At 29.0% G+C, this 19740-nt stretch overlaps 4 protein-coding genes across 5 annotated transcripts; 2 read left to right on the top strand and 2 right to left on the bottom strand.

The window, feature by feature from the left end:
• Positions 1–437: 437 nt before the first annotated feature.
• Positions 438–5237, bottom strand: LOC126774538 (enhanced level of genomic instability 1). Its single transcript, XM_050496102.1, has 3 exons — positions 5076–5237; positions 1373–4972; positions 438–775 (listed from the first exon to the last, which is right to left on the bottom strand). Exons 2-3 carry the CDS (start codon positions 4963–4965, stop codon positions 532–534), a joined length of 3837 nt encoding a protein of 1278 aa, XP_050352059.1. The 5' UTR covers positions 4966–4972; positions 5076–5237; the 3' UTR covers positions 438–531.
• Positions 5238–6158: 921 nt separating this feature from the next.
• Positions 6159–9775, top strand: LOC126774554 (cytochrome b-c1 complex subunit 2, mitochondrial). The gene is made up of 10 exons (XM_050496124.1): positions 6159–6317; positions 6478–6611; positions 6748–6922; positions 7042–7173; positions 7672–7842; positions 8348–8439; positions 8548–8645; positions 8785–8948; positions 9114–9335; positions 9549–9775. Exons 1-10 carry the CDS (start codon positions 6273–6275, stop codon positions 9630–9632), a joined length of 1317 nt encoding a protein of 438 aa, XP_050352081.1. The 5' UTR covers positions 6159–6272; the 3' UTR covers positions 9633–9775.
• A 985-nt stretch (positions 9776–10760) lies between these two features.
• On the bottom strand, positions 10761–12508 carry LOC126774590 (multifunctional methyltransferase subunit TRM112-like protein). 2 transcript variants are annotated; one of them, XM_050496164.1, is made up of 2 exons: positions 12325–12472; positions 10761–12251 (listed from the first exon to the last, which is right to left on the bottom strand). In XM_050496164.1, exons 1-2 carry the CDS (start codon positions 12345–12347, stop codon positions 12005–12007), a joined length of 270 nt encoding a protein of 89 aa, XP_050352121.1. In that variant the 5' UTR covers positions 12348–12472; the 3' UTR covers positions 10761–12004. The 2 variants fall into 2 exon arrangements, with proteins under 2 accessions (XP_050352121.1, XP_050352120.1); XM_050496163.1 differs by having other exon boundaries at positions 10761–12508.
• Positions 12509–12907: 399 nt separating this feature from the next.
• On the top strand, positions 12908–16807 carry LOC126774541 (DIS3-like exonuclease 2). The gene is made up of 3 exons (XM_050496105.1): positions 12908–15544; positions 15620–15878; positions 15965–16807. The coding sequence occupies exons 1-3, from the start codon at positions 13053–13055 to the stop codon at positions 16157–16159; spliced, it is 2946 nt and encodes a 981-aa protein (XP_050352062.1). The 5' UTR covers positions 12908–13052; the 3' UTR covers positions 16160–16807.
• Positions 16808–19740: the final 2933 nt, after the last annotated feature.

Raw genomic sequence — 19740 nt, 5'->3', positions numbered from 1 at the left:
ATTACCCACAAGATTTTAATAAAAACAATTTTCTAAAATCATAATTATTGAATACTAAAACATTACATTTTTCATATATCAATGTAATTACTATTAAATAAGTAATAATAACCATTACCGAACCATAAGTTTAGCAGCATATCAGTTTACAAGTATCAAAAATATTATAAAATTAATTTAAGTGTACTACTTAGGTATGCTTCCACAAAGTAACATGATTTTAACTTTCAAATTTTATTTAATAAGCAACATACATTAGTTGTCATTTCTTTATTAAAGAAAATTATAAAACATACCTGACGAAATCATAATGTAACACATTAAATAATTATACAAACCAATAAGTCTAGATAAAAATGAATATGATAAAATATGAAAAATTTAATTTTAAAAATAAATAACAAACTGATTACTCATTTATATAAGTCAGACTTTTTTAAAGTTTTAAACAGGAGTGAATCCACAAGAGGCTTAAATTAAAAACGTTAAGTATACAATTGGTACTTAAGTTAAAAAAATAAACGGCTATGGTTAGGTTAGACTCTCAGCAAGATTATCAAAGAAATCATTTTTACAGAGAATATTTAGTGATTTTAGATAATGACAAAACCGATTGTTTCTTTTCACGTTAATATCGGTTTTGCTCTTTTCTAATCTACATATTGTTCTGCAAGCCGGCCAGTAATCCAAAGCGGTCGCTCTGCGATCTAATATTGCATAAGGATTCAAATAACTAGATAAGGTAATGTGTCGAGACACTATCCTATCTCTCTCCCTGGAACAAAAAAAAACATAACTTATCAACCATTTGTATTTTTTTAATAAAAATATTGATATTGTAGGGATATAAAATCAAATACATAAATCAGTTGGTATTAATTATTATTATCTGTATAATATATAATTAATACAATAATTATGGTTCTCTTTTTTATGTGGTATATGAAAATAAATATTTTCAAGGCATATAGGATAACAGATGAGATACAATATAAAATGTCCATAAATGATCTCTTTACTTTAAAATAAATATATAAGGTAACAAATAAATAATATAATAAGGGTAAAGCTCCATAATATATTTACTATTGATATTAAGCTTTAGTTCATTATTTTTACCTCTAAATTTTATATTTTTATTTTAATACATAAATCATTATACTTATTATTAGAAAGGATATTGAAATAATGAATATAAGTCTATATATAATACTGTGGGATTTCCATGTCTTTTACCAACAAAATGTTTCACAATTAAAGTTTAATTTTTTGTACATGAACCAATTTTTAGCATTTATTCAATAAATTATCAATTATATATGTTGAAAAGAATATTTAGAAATTATAATTCGGAGGTATAAAAAAATCTCACCTGTGAAAACTCATAGTAGGGACGCGGTCAGTCTTAAATATTTTCTGAGCTTTAGAAATTGTACTCATCATGAGTACATTTGATATTTCTTCACCAATATAAAGAGTTTCATTGTAACCATTGAAGTCTTCACTTTCCAATAGACTGGCAGTTTCACTACGATGCCATGGTGTTGAAGTTATATTGGAACTAGTGTCAGGCCTAATGCTGTCAATGTAATCTATTGCGGATAAAGTGTCTAAAATGTCTACTACTGATTGTATTTCACTACTTTTCTTTAAACTTTTAGAACATAACTTCATATCGTCTTCTTTTTTAATAAAACTAAAATAACTGGTTAAGTCCATCCAAACATCAAAGACATTAGGGGAATAATATGAAAATAATTGTGTTTGTTTGTCAATATTACACAGTGGTTTAAATTCATTAGAGGATGGACTCTCCATGCTCTCTGTATCAGCCCAAGACATGCTTGAGTTTTCATCATCAATATTACATGTCACTTGCAAATTAATAAATTCATCTGATTGGCTAGTATTTTTAAATGAATTCATGTAAAATTGTAAGCAATTTATAGTTTTTCTTATATCCCCCTTAAAATAATCTAACATTTTTTCTCCGAGTCCTATAAAACATTTCCCTACATCAGCTAAACACATAATATCCAACCAGGTTCCTAGCATTCTGGGCAATAATGGACGCATATGAATTATTTTTCCATTTTGTAAGAATCTCTGTAAATGTGGACATGATGGAGATGATGTCACCAAAATGACAGGTCTTTTAGAAGATTGAATTAATTGAGAAATAGCTGAACAAAATCCATCATCTTGATCAAAAACAATGTCGGCATCATCTATTAAAATAAGAGACATGGCTGTTCGGACACATTCCTGACTTGAAGGTACCTGTGTTGAGGTCTCACATGTTGGTACTGAAGTATTCTTTTTTGCATTAATATCTTCTAGTACTCGTTTAGGCCTACCACGTTTTTTGATACTCAATATTGTTGGTACCTCTTGTGATGATGATTTTTGGGAGCTTTCTGTACCACTCTTAGCCCTATTCACTTTATGAGACTGTGTAGCTTCTTGGAGATCTTGTAACATTATTTTACCATTTCTCTTACTACTTGCATTTACTTCTATGACCTTTATAGCTAATTCTGCAGCTACAGCATAAACACTACTAGTTTTTCCAGATCCTGATTTTCCTGCGACTATAAGGACGTTATTTGTGGTTCTCATTGCATCTTTACTATCCATATCAGAACAGTAGAAATCAGACATATCAGAAACATCACTGCCATTGCTCTTATCTTTTATTAACTTTTCACTCCATGTCTCAAGCCATCTTTTTAATTCTTTGACACTCTCAAAATTACCAATTATTTGTTTGGATGTTGTAGGCTTATATTTATCACACCAATTAAGTTTCTCTGGGTTATCATTATTCACCTCTGTACAATTTTCTATTATTTCTATACTATTATCTAGATCTATATAATTAAAATCTTTAAAATCCCCTTTACACTTACTTCTGAGCTTGTGATATGTGCGATAAACAGGAAATTTGGGGTATGCACTCTTTATATATTTCAATACTTTTTCTGGCTTATGTTTTAGAATGGGAATATTCAGACTTTCAGCTGAGTCAGGTGTTATTAATGATTTGAATGTATAATTGTGTGCTACATTAGTTTCTTCGATTTTGTTACTTGTTTGTTTGAACCAATCCTTTCCTTGAAGATTGCTAACATGACAATCATTCTGTTGAATATGTGAAACAGAATGGAAGTATTCCAATAATGTGCTATTGTTTATTTGTTGTACAGTACTTTTTTTTAACTTCTCTGGAACACCACTTTTTAGAAATCTCTGTTTGGCTTCAATAGCAGCTGGTGAAAGTTGTGGTTTTGTTACAAATATTGGAGCCAACTTTAATGTTTTTTTATCATTTTTTACCTTAATATTACTTAAATTTTTACTGCCATTAATGTTTTTTGTAGATTTTGATTCAGTTTTCATTTCAGATTTTAGTTTATTATTTTGATTTTTAAGGTAATTATTTGATTCTTTTGATTTACCAGACTTTGAAGATATTTTATAACCTTTATCATTTGCAGGCATTTCAAAATTTTTTGTTTTTGTATCTATATCATGAATATATTTTATAACTTTGGATTTTGAACTAATGTCACTATTTCTTTTTTTCTTTGGTGTAAAGATGTGCAGTTCCTCATCAGAGCTGAAACAATTTACATCTTCTGCGTACTTTACAGGCTTTTTAGTATTTCGTTTTGGTCTACCGTCAATATTATTACCAGACTCATTATTATTTATAGTTTCTGTAGTTATGAGTGAATTAACTTCATCATTTTTTTTATTGCGTTTTCGTTTCCTTCTTTCATTATTTTCTGTTTGCTCACTATCTAAGTTATTGGAGTCACAGATTGGTAAATGTTCTGTTTGAGCACTTTTACTGTTAGTAATACTGCACAAATCATTGTCAACAGATTTTGATGCTTTTGTTTTCTTCTTTCGTTTAGGTGTTAATTTTACTTTAATGATAGATTTTGTATTTTTATCAGAATAATTTATTTCCGATTGCTCAGAAGTTAATTCTGCATCTTTAGAAACTTTTTTAAAATAACAAAGCATGTTTTCCTGTTTTCTAATAGATGGTGATAATTTTTTTAAGAACTCAATGTCTTCACTGGCTACTTTCTCTAGTGGTTTATTCTCATCAACTATACTATTTGTGTCACTAAATATATCACATAATTTAATTGTCTTATTGTTTGTTGCAACATTTTTTATAGTTTCCTTTTTTGGTTTGATGTGTAAAATATTAGATTGTGCAGATTGCTCTGATTTGTTCTTTTTAGAATCATTTTTAGTTAACATATCCTTAAATAATTCTGCTCTTTTCAACATTTTCTGCTTTATACAAATTTCTCTAAATTCTTCCATTTCTTTTTTTTTTAAAGCACCTTTATCTTCTGCCATTTTCTGAAGTGACAAAACTCTTTTAGCCTTTATTGCTTTTTTTTCTTCAATTTCAAGTACAATACTTCCATCATTGCTTTTTTCTTTACCTGGAGAATTACTGCCAATACTCTTATTCCTTGAATCCATAAGCAACTTAAATGCATCCATTTGTTTACTAGTTTGGGACTCTTCGTCAAATATAACAGAACCTACATCAATATTTTGTGAAATATTCACATTGTTAGTTTCTTTTTGTAAAAAATTTTTTCTTTTCCTAACCATTTTAAAAAGATAGTTATTAGGCTTTGTTTCTTCTGTATTTTTATTTTTATTATATATATTGTCTGGATTATTAGGAGACTTGATTCTTAATGAATTTACTAAAATTTGTGAAACATCTAACACATCTTGGTCTTCATTGCCATCTCGCCTCAATTTATATTTCTTTAATTTCTTTTTCAATGCTTTATTGCATTTTGGTTTAAATAAGTTTTCTTTTGATTTCAAAATATTCTTTTGGTTGTTACTAATATGTACATTGGAACATCGTGTTGTATTCTTAAAATCATCAGCAGATCGTGTTGCTTCTGACAAATCAGACATTACTATCCTGCAATATATACACAAAATTTATTGTAAAACTCTTTATTCAAATAGTCGTGTAGCATATAGCATAAAATAAGTTAGATAGAATTCATTACATGTGTACAAACCTTGCATACTTCTAAATAGAAACTAAACATTCAGTTGTATATATATACTGTACACAAAAATATTCATCGAAACGTCTTAAAGAGACTAAATTATATGCATGACAAGATATAAACACCAAAATCATGAAATATTAATAAAATAATATGAAACAAAATGTATGCAAAATTGGCGCCTAGCGATATTTATGGCATATTATTCTTATGTCAAATAACGATGTAGTTAGTTGACACTTGACTTTTTTTTTATTTGAGCATTGCAAAGGTTCTAATTCAAAAGCTTTTATATTATTTTAATGTTAAGCAAGACGTTTTCACGGCCAAATCATTTTCAATTTCCTAATTAAAATTACTGGAAAAAGTAAGTAAGCAAACTGAACTTCCTTTAAATTCCATAACTTATATATTACGTATATATAAGTATACATAACTTGTAATTGTATCCTGTATGTAGGTATATTTAAAATCTTTTGTATTACAAGTATGTATTATGTTTTATAACGCTTCTTGTTACACATATTATATAATTGATTTATTTTTAAGTACATATTTAATAAACATCAAATAACTCTATTTTTTTTTATTATCTTATTTTTTATTGCAACAAAAGAAAAACTAATGCTACACAATTATTGTTCAGTGGCTTTTAATAAAATTATAATAACAAGCTTTAAACATAAGTAAAATTATTCTACAGAATGTCCAAAAGTACGAGAATGGAGGGAATGAAGTGTAGAGTTATTTGCTTGCCCTAAGCACAAATTGAGAACTCAGTTTTAGTTATATTTCAGTTGAAAAAAATTTTTTACGTAATAATTGGTTAAGTCCTTAATGTTTTTATTTGTACATACATATTTGCATAATTATTGAATATTGTTTAAGGGAAAAGACTATACAAATGAAGATTGTCTATAAGAATGAGACTGAAGATTAAGAATAAATATTTTTTTTATATATTAAAAGATAATTTAAAATAGTAGTAAAATCGTATTATTGTTACTTTTTTAAAACATTCATTCTTAAAAACTGATCATGAAAATAGTTTCTCAATTTAACATCATGTTCATTTAAATTTTAATCTGTTAGTCATATTGAAGTGTTGCTTGCTTCAATAATCGATTTTGCGACAAGTAGGTGAAGTCCTAATAGTCTGCTGGATTTTGTGGAGAATATATTTAATTTGTAAAAATTATCTTTAAAATGTCGTCAAAAACACTTGCGACACCGATTATTCGCCATGTAACGGTAATTATACTACAATTTTTATTTCTTGCTGCTTAATCAAAATAAATTTACTATATGTCAAAACCCTGTTATGTAAAACCATATGATAGGACGATCGTGTTAAACAAATGACTTTTATTTTAATTGTAATTATAATACAGTAAATATGCTTATATTCTAGACCAGGGGTTACGCCCAAGTGGCTCCAGCCCTTAAGAGGGATGCAAGGATCCAGTCCAGTGTTTTGCCCAATAAAACATTTGTCGCCGCTTTAGATAATGGTTCTCCTGTAGCTCGAGTCACTATAGCCTTCAAGTAAGTTATAGTAAAGAATATAAATACTTGTCAACTGCTACATTATGTCAACCTTTTAAAAAATGGTTATTGCAGTAACTTTTTATTAAAGGTTTTTCATTTTAAAAATGCTATTCTATTATGGTTTATCCTACAGAGCTGGCTCTCGGTATGAGCCACAGGCAGAGTTGGGTGTAGCTCACTTACTCCGTTCTGCAGCTGGTCTCACCACTAAGAATGCATCTGCTTTCATAATTTCCCGAAAACTTGCACAAATTGGTGCATCATTTAGTGCATCTGGTGATCGTGAGTTCATTTACTACACAGTTGAAGTAAGTTATTGCACTTATCCATTTTATTTTAATGTACTTATATCAGATTGATTACAATTTTAGTGCACAAATTTTGGTAAAATTTATTAATATATTGTTTTGTTTTAATTTTTTATCAGGCAACTCAGAACAACCTACAGCAGGCTTTGGAGTATTTGAACAATATTGTATCAAACCAAGAGTTCAGACCATGGGAACTGAGCGACAATATTCCCCGTCTTCAGTATGACCTTGCAACTTTACCTCCTCAGGTATTTTACTGATTATGTTATTTTACCTCTCATATTAGAATCGCGCATAGCATAAGATGTAGTAATAATGACAATTTTACTACTGTAATAAGTACAATATAAAACTAATTACATAAAGCATAAATATTATTTATATTAAAGAGGAAAATGTTTTTAATAATACTATTATGATTATTTATAGTCTTCTATTTTATCATAATGAACTTTGTATATAGAAAATATTTTAGAATGCTTTTATAGTTTTGATGGCCATATGTTTTATCATAGGCCAGGAGTTTTATATTGTCACTAGCCACTTCAATGGCGCTGGCCATTTGTAAACTAATACAAAGTTGATTTTTTTTTCAAACATTAGACTATGACATATTAATTGAGAAAGGTAAAAACTGTATAACATTACCCATGCAGGTGGAATACCATTTAACACAAGTAAACTTGCATGAAGTAGCTAGCTTATTTTATTTATATGCAAGTGTGTTAAAATTATCTTATTGATAGGTTCGTGCAGTTGATTTGTTACACAAAGCTGCATATCGCCGTGGGCTTGGTAATTCTCTCTTCATCGCTCCAAAAAAGATTGGTAACATCAGCTCGGAGTCCCTGCAACATTTTGCAGCAAGCACCTTAACACCGGGTCGTTGTGCTGTCACTGTTATTGGAAATAGCCAGGTAAACATTAGTATAATTGAGTCACTACCAAATTAGTAAGAAAATGTATCAATACTTTCTTAGTATTTACTACTTAAGTCAATCAACTACCTAAGGCTGTCAATGCTCTCCAACTATTTCTTTTTGGTAGAATAATATTGAAATTTAAACTAAAATCTTGTAATTTGTATGGATGCATTTAATGCAAATAATAAATATAAATGCAACATAATTAAAAAAAGCGAATTTATCTAATATGTAAGATTTATTGATGCATATTTTTCAATAAAAACTGATTAGTTTTTAGTTATAAATAAACTTAAATGGAAAATATTTTATCATAATAAAATAAATATGTAAGTCATGTATCATAAAAGTTAAATAAATATTATGCCTTAAATTCATAACTTCTGTAAAGTTCATAATCTTCAGTAAAGATATTAAAAATTATAACATAAAAAAGCTTTTATTTATAATTATAGCAGAAAATACAAAATTAGCAGTATTTTTTTTTATATATTTTCAGGAAAATGCTACTCTGGTTGCTCAAGCACTTCAACTGCCAACTGCCAATGAGGCACAGAACAATCCCTCCACATATCATGGTGGAGAATTAAGGTATATTAACATTTTTAAACATGATATGCTTATTAGGCATAAAGTACAAATATACCTATCAATAAGTTCTGAGTTTTTATCACGTCATTTTATTTTATTTTTTTATAGAAAAGAAATGGGTGGTGATTTAGCACATGTAGCTTTGGCTGTACAAGGTGCCCCTGCTGGCTCACCACAGAGCCTTGCACTAGCAGTTGCTGCTAAAGGTATTTATTTATATAAACTTACTTACTCTATGTTAGATATTAAAAACAGATTTAAAATTTTGAACTTTTAAAATATACTTTTGTATTAATATGTTTGCATATGCATCTATTTTTTTTAATAAGATTGGTGTTTTTAAAGCACTTGGCAATGGTCCTGTTACCAAATGGGGAGCTGATAACACACCTCTTGCTAAGGCTATTGGCAATATTGGACCATTTGCTGCTGCTGGTTTTAATGTTTCATACTCTGACAATGGTCTGTTTGGATTGGTGCTCTCTGTCCCGAAGGACGAAGCTACGGCTGTAAGTATAAAATATTATTCTAAAATAATGAAGAAAACTCACAGAATAAGTCGGAATCACAAAGACTTTGATACATTTATATTTTTCCTGAAATTTATAACATATTTTTTTCGAATATTTTTGTAGTAGTTTTTATCTTTCTTGATAATTATTTATTATTTAAAGGCCGTGAAAGCAGCTGGTAAAGTCTTAAAGAACCCTAACTTGAGTGCTGATGCTGTCAAGGCTGGTAAAAACCAGCTCAAACTGCAAGTATTAACAGAAGCAGAAGCAGGAACTACTCTCGCCGAATCTATTGCCTCTCAAGGCTTATACACTGGTGTTGCAAAATCACCAGCTGAGATTGTGGCAGATATCGATAATCTATCCAACAGCGATATTTCTCAGGTAGTGAGAGATATAATAATCATTTGTAATACTAACTAAAAAACTTGTAGAAATTATATATTAATAGCACAAGTTATTAATAACTGATTAAAAATGAATATAAAATTCTGAAATCTTCAAAATATGATTGATTGACTTGTCACAAAAAATATAATTATTGTTGGTTATGTGTTATTGAAGCCACAATTAAAATTAAAAAAAAAAATGTTTCAGGCTCTTTCAAATGCAGCAAAGAACAAGATATCTATGGGTGCAGCTGGAAATCTAACCCTCGTCCCATATGTTGATGAGCTATAAAGCTTGTTATAATCATAATTAGTAGAAAGTCAAAAGTAAACATATAATTAATAACAACCACAAACAAAAAAATACCAATTTAATATAGATCATTGTTTAATATAATTTATTGTTGTATTAAATAAACAAGCTGTTTATTTCAATGGCTTATTTTTTCAATTAACCATCAATCTACTACAATTTTATGCAAAATTTAATTTAAAATAATAATGATTATAACATAAATACAATCAAAATCTTTATTCAAGTAAACTCAAAAACCCATTGGTTTTGTAACGTAGATTCCACCGAGAAGAACCAACTAGTACCATACCATACCATACAGCAGTATGGTAGTACATACCATATAGTAGTAGTTATATTTTGCCATTTTTACTTAGGTTCAGTCTAAATATACATTTAAATGCGCAATTATGCGTATTTCTATTAAATATATATATATATATATATCTCATCTATTTGAATTTCGAATCTTACAGAAATTTACACGCTTCTCGATCTTGTTCTTAGAAGACAATATATATGAATTATGTCTTTTATGATAAAGACATCACGACATATAGGGCATTTTAGTATTTTTACTAATATGCATCTAGCCAGTATGATTTACGATACAAATATAAGTATTGACGATGTTTCGATGATTACAAACACGTGTTGAAAAATTAATACGGTTAGCAAGTCAAATAATAAATTTCACAGCCCTTTTAAATGCCATTCAATTCAGTTTCCTTTCAGAACCGCCTAATATTTGATACTAGAAAACCCTAAAACATATATTTTTTTAATTTGATAATAATTTATCTAATCATAAGTATTACTTCTTTCTGAAAGTGTGTATTTTGGTATATTTTTATTATTTGCAAATACTGGTATCATTTGTTACATAAAACTAGAGAATACCTCTTGGGAACATATTTAATTTAAAAAATATTGTAGGTTGTGTAATATAAGTTTATTACACAATCAAAAGAAAATAATAATACTGAATGAATAAAATTGGGGTAAATATTAAATTTTTTAATCAACTCTTTCATCAACCTCCCATAAACGAGTAAACCCGTCTAATATTTTCTTATTTAGTAAAAGTACCATTTGGAAATATTAAGTTGAAATGCAAAACAATAATGACAATATTTCACAATTTTATTATATAACAGATGGCAACTACATATCATATGATGCATTTTTTGTAAGTCAGTACACAAGTCACAACACACAATAACACACAATAATTTTAGAAATTAAAATCAATTGCTAGGGAGGATCAAAGCAAAATTTGTTTATGATTTACTCATGTGGCATTTATTAATGATATAGCAGAACAAAATTTTTCGATTAGGAATATTGTAAAAGACAGAAAAATGTTCCACCATTATGTTGCTTCTACATTGTCAGTATACACTTTAAAAATGTAGAAAACAAAGGTGTGTTATATATGTTGCTCATGACTCATCAATTATCTTTGTTTTTATAAGTACTGTAAATATTTCTCCAAGAGGCAAAGACATAAGCTAATAATATAGTACCTTTTAAAAGTCTTAAAGTGTTATAAATCAAAAACCTTGCGACTTTAAATTAACTGGACTAAATTGATTCACTAATGATTAAAGCTTAGATCAATCTGGGCTTTATTCATTATTAATATGTAACATGAGCAAATACATGAAAAATGTTTGCGAGTTTGCTAGCCCTAATGTTGTATTTTGAAATTTATAAAAAAAAATTTTTCAAAATTACTCATAATACTACGGCAACAATTAAAATTTGGTTGCAAATATAAAGTTATTTTTGGAACGACGATCCTTTAAAAAAAATGTAAATGACTAGGAGTACCTAGAATATATATTACTCACAGTAACAAGATGAAATAGGACATTCTTTTGCATTTTTAATATATTATTCCTATTTAAACAAATTTTGAACATTAACAAAAAAAAGAAACAATTTTTAGATTGCAGTTAAAGATTTTACAGGAATATTTATGATTACAAAATAGCTTTGATACAAAAAACACTATTTCTAATATGTATCTCTAATTTCATGCAATTCTTAATCTTCACTTAATGATTATAGTTTTCCACAGACAGAATTAATTATTTGAAAACATCAATATTATAAAATGTTATTCAGTAAAGAATAAATAAATAAATGTGTGATTGTTTCTTATTAAATTGGTTTAGGACTGAAAACTAGTAATAATCGCAGTAATAATAACATTGCAAAAATAACTTAAGTAATTTATAGTTTAAACCAATAACAAGTCTATGTTGAAATGTCATACTTAAAGATGTACCTAATTTAAGGGTCGCAAAGTTGTAACACTAATGATAGATTTGAAAATATGAATATATTTAATTTATATTATTTTATTATTGCACTTCTGCTTCTGTCAATAACATATTGGGGATGCCTTTGGTTATAGGAAATTGTCGACCTGATTCTGGACAAGTCAAATATCCCTCCTCTACTTCAACTTCTAATAGGATTCTGTGTGCTTTCTTCAAGAATTCCTTGTCTTCTTCATAATTCCGTTCAACAGTTTGTGGTAAGCCCTCACTATGACCTATACTGTCTGCTGCCTTCCACAAAACTTCCCAATCTAATTTAGGGATAATTCTAGAAATGAAGTCGGGATTAAAATCAACTTCATTTACTTTTATATTCGTAGCGTTAATGGCAAGTGGATAACCTGTAAGTACTCCTTTTAAGCATTTTGATGTGAGCATGTTGTGAGTAATAAGCTTCATAGTGTGTATTATGAATTTTGCCACTTATGATTTGAAAAGTACTTAATTCACTGCGTTATATGTAGTGATTTTTATGTATTTACTGTTTATTTACACCGCCTTACAAATTTGTAGTTCTTTTTTTACTTCATGACATTGACATTATTGACATATTAGCTTGACACATTTGCTTAAGTGTGACATGTAATTTGTAAATATATAATATTAATTACTTAATTTTTAGTGATATGTATATGTATATATCTTATTATCTCTACATGTACCATTTTTTGAATAAACACGATATTTGTATTGTAAAACTTAGGTTTATTATTAGTTTTTAGCTGGAGTTAGTTATGCCATAAAAGATATTGTACCTTTTTTAATAAGAGTCTAAAAAATCGCACGTTTCATATTTTTTTTCTTGGTTTTTAAATAAAAATTCCTTTATGTTTTAAAGAAAATGGGAAAAAGAGACTTATTCATGGAGTCTAACACTCGAAACTCTGTGAGTGGCAACACTATATTTAAGCCAAAATACATTTGATTTAACAAATAGCAATATTAATTATTAATCATGCAGATAACATGTTAACAACTTTTTATTTACCCAATATTGCGCAAATTGTATAAAAATATAATTTTATAGAAAACGTTAAAAAAATTCCCGTAAAAAAAATCCTCGTTTGTGATGTCTGATTTACAAGAAATTCAGCTGGATAAAGAACAAAAACCAAGTAACCCATCCACGTCACAATCAACAAATCTGCAAACTATACCTTCAGGGAGTTCTAATAATAATATAAATGATATTCGAACGGATTTAAAAGAAATGCCAGCGTCGTCGTCTTCTGCGCCGAATTCACAAATCGAGGATCAAATCGAGAAAACATCTTCCGTTGTTCAAACAAACGTTACTGATATGTCTGAAATAATTCAAAACATAAATATCAATAGTGATGCGAACTCCATACAAAATAATTCTACAAATGGTTCGAAAAAAAGGAATGCTAGAAAAAAAGAACGATTGAAAAAATTGCAGATACTTTTACCAAATGAGAGTAACCAGGAAATTAAACCTGAAACTATTCAGACTGCTCCTCCAGTTCCAACGCAAAATGGTATCAATTCATTACAAAATTTTTTCTTAAAACAAGTTGCTCCATTGTATGCTAATACTAGTTCAAGTTATTTAGAAAATCTCGCACATCATCCTCAAGTACATTTAATGCAAACTATGCAATTAAGGGAAATGTTTTTACATTATCAGTTTGCATCAAGTGCACCAAATACTCCCTTAATGCAACAAGCCCATGGTTCAAACTCTCACAACTTTGTGAATCCAGCATTCGCATATCAACATCCACCAAAATATTTTCAAAATGCAATGCAACATCCTATACTTAGTAAAACTTTCGTAAATTCTAATTATAACATGCATCAGCATGAGACTAACTCTCCAAGAAGACAAAGAAACCAAAAGAGACAAGACAATAAAGATAATGATGACAAAAAGTTTAATCCTTACATTTCTTTAGAAGAGGTAGAATTAGGTTTACAAAATAATACATTACTTGAAGGAGTATTAAGAATAAATCCTAAACAATTTCAGCATGCATATGTTTCAAGTACTGATAGAAGTGAGCAAGATGTTCTTATAGATGGTATAAAAAATAGAAATCGTGCTTTGGAAGGTGATGTTGTTATTGTTCAATATATTGACAATGAGAACGAAGAAAATACTGATTCTAATGAAGAAAACAAGCAAAAGAGAGGCAAAGTAGTGTTTATAAAAGAAAAGGTACACACAAGATCATGCATAGGAAAATTAAAGCTGATGCCTGATAAGAATAGACAAAGAGCTCTATTTGTACCCAGGGATTACAGAATACCTAGGTTAAACATAACATTTACAAATTGGCCAGATAATTTCTATAGGGATTCAAAGAGTTATGAAAACACTTTGTTTTCAGCAAAAATCATTGACTGGTTTGACGTACGTTTCGCCCTGGGTAAAATAGACTGTAATATAGGAGAATCAGGTGATATGCAAACAGAGACTAAAGCAATTCTTGCTCAAACTGACTTAGATATAACACCTTTTGGTCCGGAAGTAAGGCATTTATATCCTCGTCTAGATTACACAATTCCTGAAGAAGAAAATAATATACGAGAAAATTGTAGAAAATTATGCATTTTTAGTATAGATCCATCTAATTGTCGTGATATAGATGATGCTGTTTCATGTAGAAAACTTGATAATGATAACTTTGAAATTGGAGTCCATATTTCAGATGTTGCTCACTTTTTGACTGAGAATACAATTCTGGATGAAAAAGTAGCAGAAAAAGCCACAACTATCTATTTGGTTGAGAAAGCATATCACATGCTGCCAGATGATATGTGCATGTTGTGTTCTTTATTTCCTGGAGTAGATAAACTTGCATTCTCCGTTTTTTGGGAAGTTACAGAGAGTGGCATAGTCATAAGTCATAGGTTTGCAAAAACAATTATACACTCCTGCTGCCAATTATCTTATGAACATGCTCAAGCAGTACTTGAAGGCAAAGAAAATGCTGAGGAAAACTTTCCAGAAATATATAATGGGTTTAGTTATCAAGATGTGTCTGAAACAATTAAGATATTAGGTAAGCTGTCGGCTATATTTAGAAAAAATAGATTTGAGGGTGGTGCATTGAGCATTGATCAGCCTAAGGTATCATTCCATTTAAGCCCTATAAATGGATTGCCAGATTCTTTTTGCATTTATCAAAGTAAAGAAAGCCACCAGCTAATTGAAGAGTTCATGCTTCTTGCTAATATGACTGTAGCTAAGAGAATATATGATGACCATCCAAAATTAGCTGTCTTGAGATGTCATCCTACACCTAGTATTTATATGCTAAAAAAATTTGCTAAGTCATTGAAGCCTATGGGTATTGATTTAGACATTTCTTCTGCTGGTGATTTACACAGGTCACTTTTGTCCTATGTTGGACCTGCTGAAGAAAGGGGAAAAGCTATGGTCCTTAACATGTTGTGTGCTAAGCCAATGACAAGAGCAAAGTATTTTTGTGCGGGTGGACAAGGTGAAGAAGATTTCCACCATTATGCCTTGAATGTACCGCTGTATACACATTTTACTAGTCCAATAAGGCGTTATGCTGATATAATGGTCCACAGGTAAGTTTATTCAATAAATATTTCTTCATTTGTTTAAAATCCCTACTTTATGTATTAAACAAAATACTTTTTCAGACTATTAGCTGCTAGCTTAAATTATAGAGATGTACCTAAATGGGATGTGGATAAAATTTCCATGGCTACTGCACAATGCAATAAGCAAAAGTATAATGCTAAAAAGGCTGGGGAATTGTCAACAGAACTGTACACTCTAAAGTACATTGAATTGAACTCACCACTTGTTACTGAAGCTGTTGTTGCAGAAGTAAAAGAAAAATACATTGACGTAATTATAGTTGCAATGGGTTTAAATAGAAGGATATTTTTCAACAATGTAAGCTAAAATTTTATTTATCACTTAATGTATTTTTAGACCAGTTAAGATTGTCTTTATATAATTTAAATAATATTTTGTTTCAGGATTTTCCAGGGGAATATAAATGTATAAAAAATGATGCAGGCATAAAATTATCCAAAATGGAACTAACCTGGAATGCAGTTGAAGATTCGCCAGCAATAACACAGGTTATTGAAGTTTTCTCAATTCTACAAGTAGAAATGCACAAAGGTGATGATATGGTGAAGGTAGAGACAAAGCTTGTAAAGCCGAAATAGTTTATTCTAATTAATATTACATGTTGTATAATGTTTACATGATCTGTTTAAGATTTTTTATTAATTTGTATTATTTTTATTATTTGACAAATGAAAGTACACATTTCAGGTTGTAAGTTTTTAATAATTTTTTTGTACTTATGGACAGTTTTTATACATGTACACAAATACTGGTATGAGGACAATTATTTGTAGAAATGAAAGTGCTATGATTTAAAATTAGAATAAAAATAAAATAAAATTATGAAAATGTGTAGTGTATGAATGAGATTTATAATATCTGATAGGTCAGGACAACAACACTGTATAAATGAAAGCCATTTATTTTAATTGTTTAAATATTTGACCCTGACATTGTGATGTTGTGTACCTAAGGTTTTTCTTGTTTATATATTATGACATTTATTTTGATATTTATTAATCTTTAAATAAAAATACTGTATAATACAAATGAATTTATAAATACAAATTTTTGTAGAATGATATATTTGAGTAAGGGTTTTAACTTGCTTAAAATTACATTGCATTTTTTAGATAAAATATTCTACAATTTTTTAATAATAATTTGTGATCTTTGAATAAATCGGAAAACCTTTTGGAAAATTTTAAAAATACATATCCTATTTGTAAATTATTTTAAATATCTTACTTTGACTCTTGCTTAATAACTTTATTTGATTTATATGAATTTTTAATTTATATTACAGAAAGGATAATGCATACATGCACAGTATAGTTTTAATTATATTAAAATTCAATATTTAGAAAAAAACTATTGTAAATCAGTATTACAATTTAAAAATAAAATAAAAATTAAAATAACATAGTGTATAACCTGTTAGTTCATAATTTTTATAAAATAATTGTATAATTTTTAGCTATTATTTATAATTAAGAGTAGACCCAGTAATTTATTCAAAATTACTATTTTCTTACTACCTCTATGCATTTTGTGGAAATTAATAATTAGGACATCTGTTGTACAATTAATTGTTTTTAATACAGACAATAGATTAAGTTGATGCATTCAACAAATTAGTTTTTTTTATTTTGAAATCTTTTATGTCGAAACCCAAACTTAATTAAGTGAGTGAGTGAGCTAGTGAAATTACAGGCACAAGGAACACACCATCTTAGTTCCCAAAGTTGTTGGAGATGCAAGTGATGGTTAACGTTTCTTACAATGCCAATGTCTATGGGTGATGGTGACCACCAACTTACCATCAGGTGGCCGGCCCATATGCTTGCCCGCCTACCTATTCTATTTATGTATATATAATAACAAAAAAATGTAGTAATAAAATATAATGATTATAAATATTTTGTGCAATTTTATCAATTAGAGAAAAGTCAGCCATTAGTCTGATTGGTACCGTTAAGCTATTTATTAAAAAAAAACTATTTATCTAACAAATTATTATATAGCATTAGTTATATACAAATGTTTTTAAATTAATGAAAAAATCGTAACTTATGATTTTAAGTACTTTTATTTTTAATATTTTTCTGTTTCTAGATGTGCATTTCAATTTATTATTGGGTTCAACAGACAATCCAAGCCAATCCAGCCAAGTGAAGTAAGATGGAGCCCCAAGGAAGTACACAGGTGTTTTTTATACCTTACAGCTGCCTTCCTCCCCATAATACGGGTGAAAACTAGTTATATATAACGTTTATTTCATGTGACAAAAAATAACCAAAAATCATTTCTCTTGGGTAAGAAACTACCTGGAATTAAAGCACTTTCTGTGAAAGAAATTAAAATAATGTTGGGCTGATAAATAAGAAGTAGTATGTCTATTTATCTTTTATCTGTGAGAATAAATCCGATTCGATCCGATCCGACGATTAGATTTCCGTATTTCATATTCCGATTATTAAAAGTTTCAGGGAGTAAGAAGCGGTCAGCTTTCGTAAGCCTAGGACAGTAAAGGTATCAAATCCGCTCCCGTCATTAGGGATAAATAATATCATAATACAGTGTAAACTCAATACAGCTCACTTCTATTTACTTGAAGTTTTCAAGTCGAAAACTATTTCGTCCGTATGCTCGACTGCTTCCAATATGAAATTTTACTTATCTTTATTTATTTCGTTCGCAATAAATAAGAATAAAATAATTAATTGTATCCTACTCGATGCAAGTACAACATCCAATGAATTCATTGAATTTTTTTTATATAGAATAGGAAGGCGTACGAGCAAATGGGCCACCTGATGGTAAGTGGTCACCAAAAGCCCTTAGACATTGGCATCGTAAGAAATGTTAACCATCGCTTACATCACCAATGCGTCACCAACCTTGGGAACTAAGATGTTATGTCCCTTGTGCCTGTAATTACACTGGCTCACTAACTGGTTTAAAGGAAACCGGAACACAACAATACCAAGTACTGCTCTTTTGCGGTAGAATATCTGATGAATGGGTGGTACCTACCCAGACGAGCTTGCACAAAGCCCTACCACCAGTCATCAATCCAAAAATTCAAATAAAGAAATTAATCAATTCATATAAAAATTTTCAAGAATTTGGTATTTTACACCATGCTGTTTGAAAGCGGTGGTAAATTATAATTAATATTTTTTAAAGGGGTTTATAATATAGGAGAAACCCTATAATGTCTTGTCAGCTTAATACTAAAATACCATAAATACACTACTATCTCAAAACAGTGTTCACAACCTAAAGCCAGCCAGTTATCGTATCAGGGCCGTATAATTATCGTATTTGGATCAAAATTATCATACCTTAGGATAATGATTATACGTTAAAAAAAACACAATAATTTTGTTTTGCTTTATAGTTTAAATCAGATGTAAATCAAAAAAACAAAAAAAAAACCAAAAGAATATTTGTATGTATATGAACAATATTGAATGCATTTTGTTTTCATGTCATTGTTTGTGTTATAATTTTTTAACTTTATAATAAAAGGCAATATAATTATAAGGTTAGGTAGAGTTTTTTTCTTTATTTATTCAAAGGATAGACAAATGAAAACAAGCATATTTTTTAAAATTCTAACTCAATACATTCTATATTTGCGAAAACAGTATATACAAATATCTATAAAACTTAACATTTTATATACTTATTTACTGGTGGTAGGGCTTTGTGCAAGCTCGTCTGGGTAGGTACCACCCACTCATCAGATATTCTACCGCAAAACAGCAATACTTGATATTGTTGTGTTCCGGTTTGAAGGGTGAGTGAGCCAGTGTAATTACAGGCACAAGGGACATAAAATCTTAGTTCCCAAGGTTGGTGGCGCATTGGATATGTAAGCGATGGTTGACATTTCTTACAATGCTAATGTCTAAGAGCGTTGGTGACCACTTACCATCAGGTGGCCCATATGCTCGTCCGCCTTCCTATTCTATAAAAAAAAAAAAAAAATACTATTTTTAAATTTTTTTAAAAGACAAACAAAATAAACAAGAAAAAAATAACGCAATATATATGCGAAATATTAATGATCAAATTCAAAAAGACAGTAACTGCCGACACTTCGCATCAAATCAAGATATCGATATCGATCGCTGATTGACAGACTAGCAACCAATGAAAAAATTGCGCCAAT

This window comes from Nymphalis io, chromosome 16, assembly GCF_905147045.1.
Source record: "Nymphalis io chromosome 16, ilAglIoxx1.1, whole genome shotgun sequence".
Lineage (NCBI taxonomy): Eukaryota > Metazoa > Arthropoda > Insecta > Lepidoptera > Nymphalidae > Nymphalis > Nymphalis io.
Note: the sequence above shows the minus strand (reverse complement) of the source record. Positions and strands in the feature narration are given on the sequence as shown.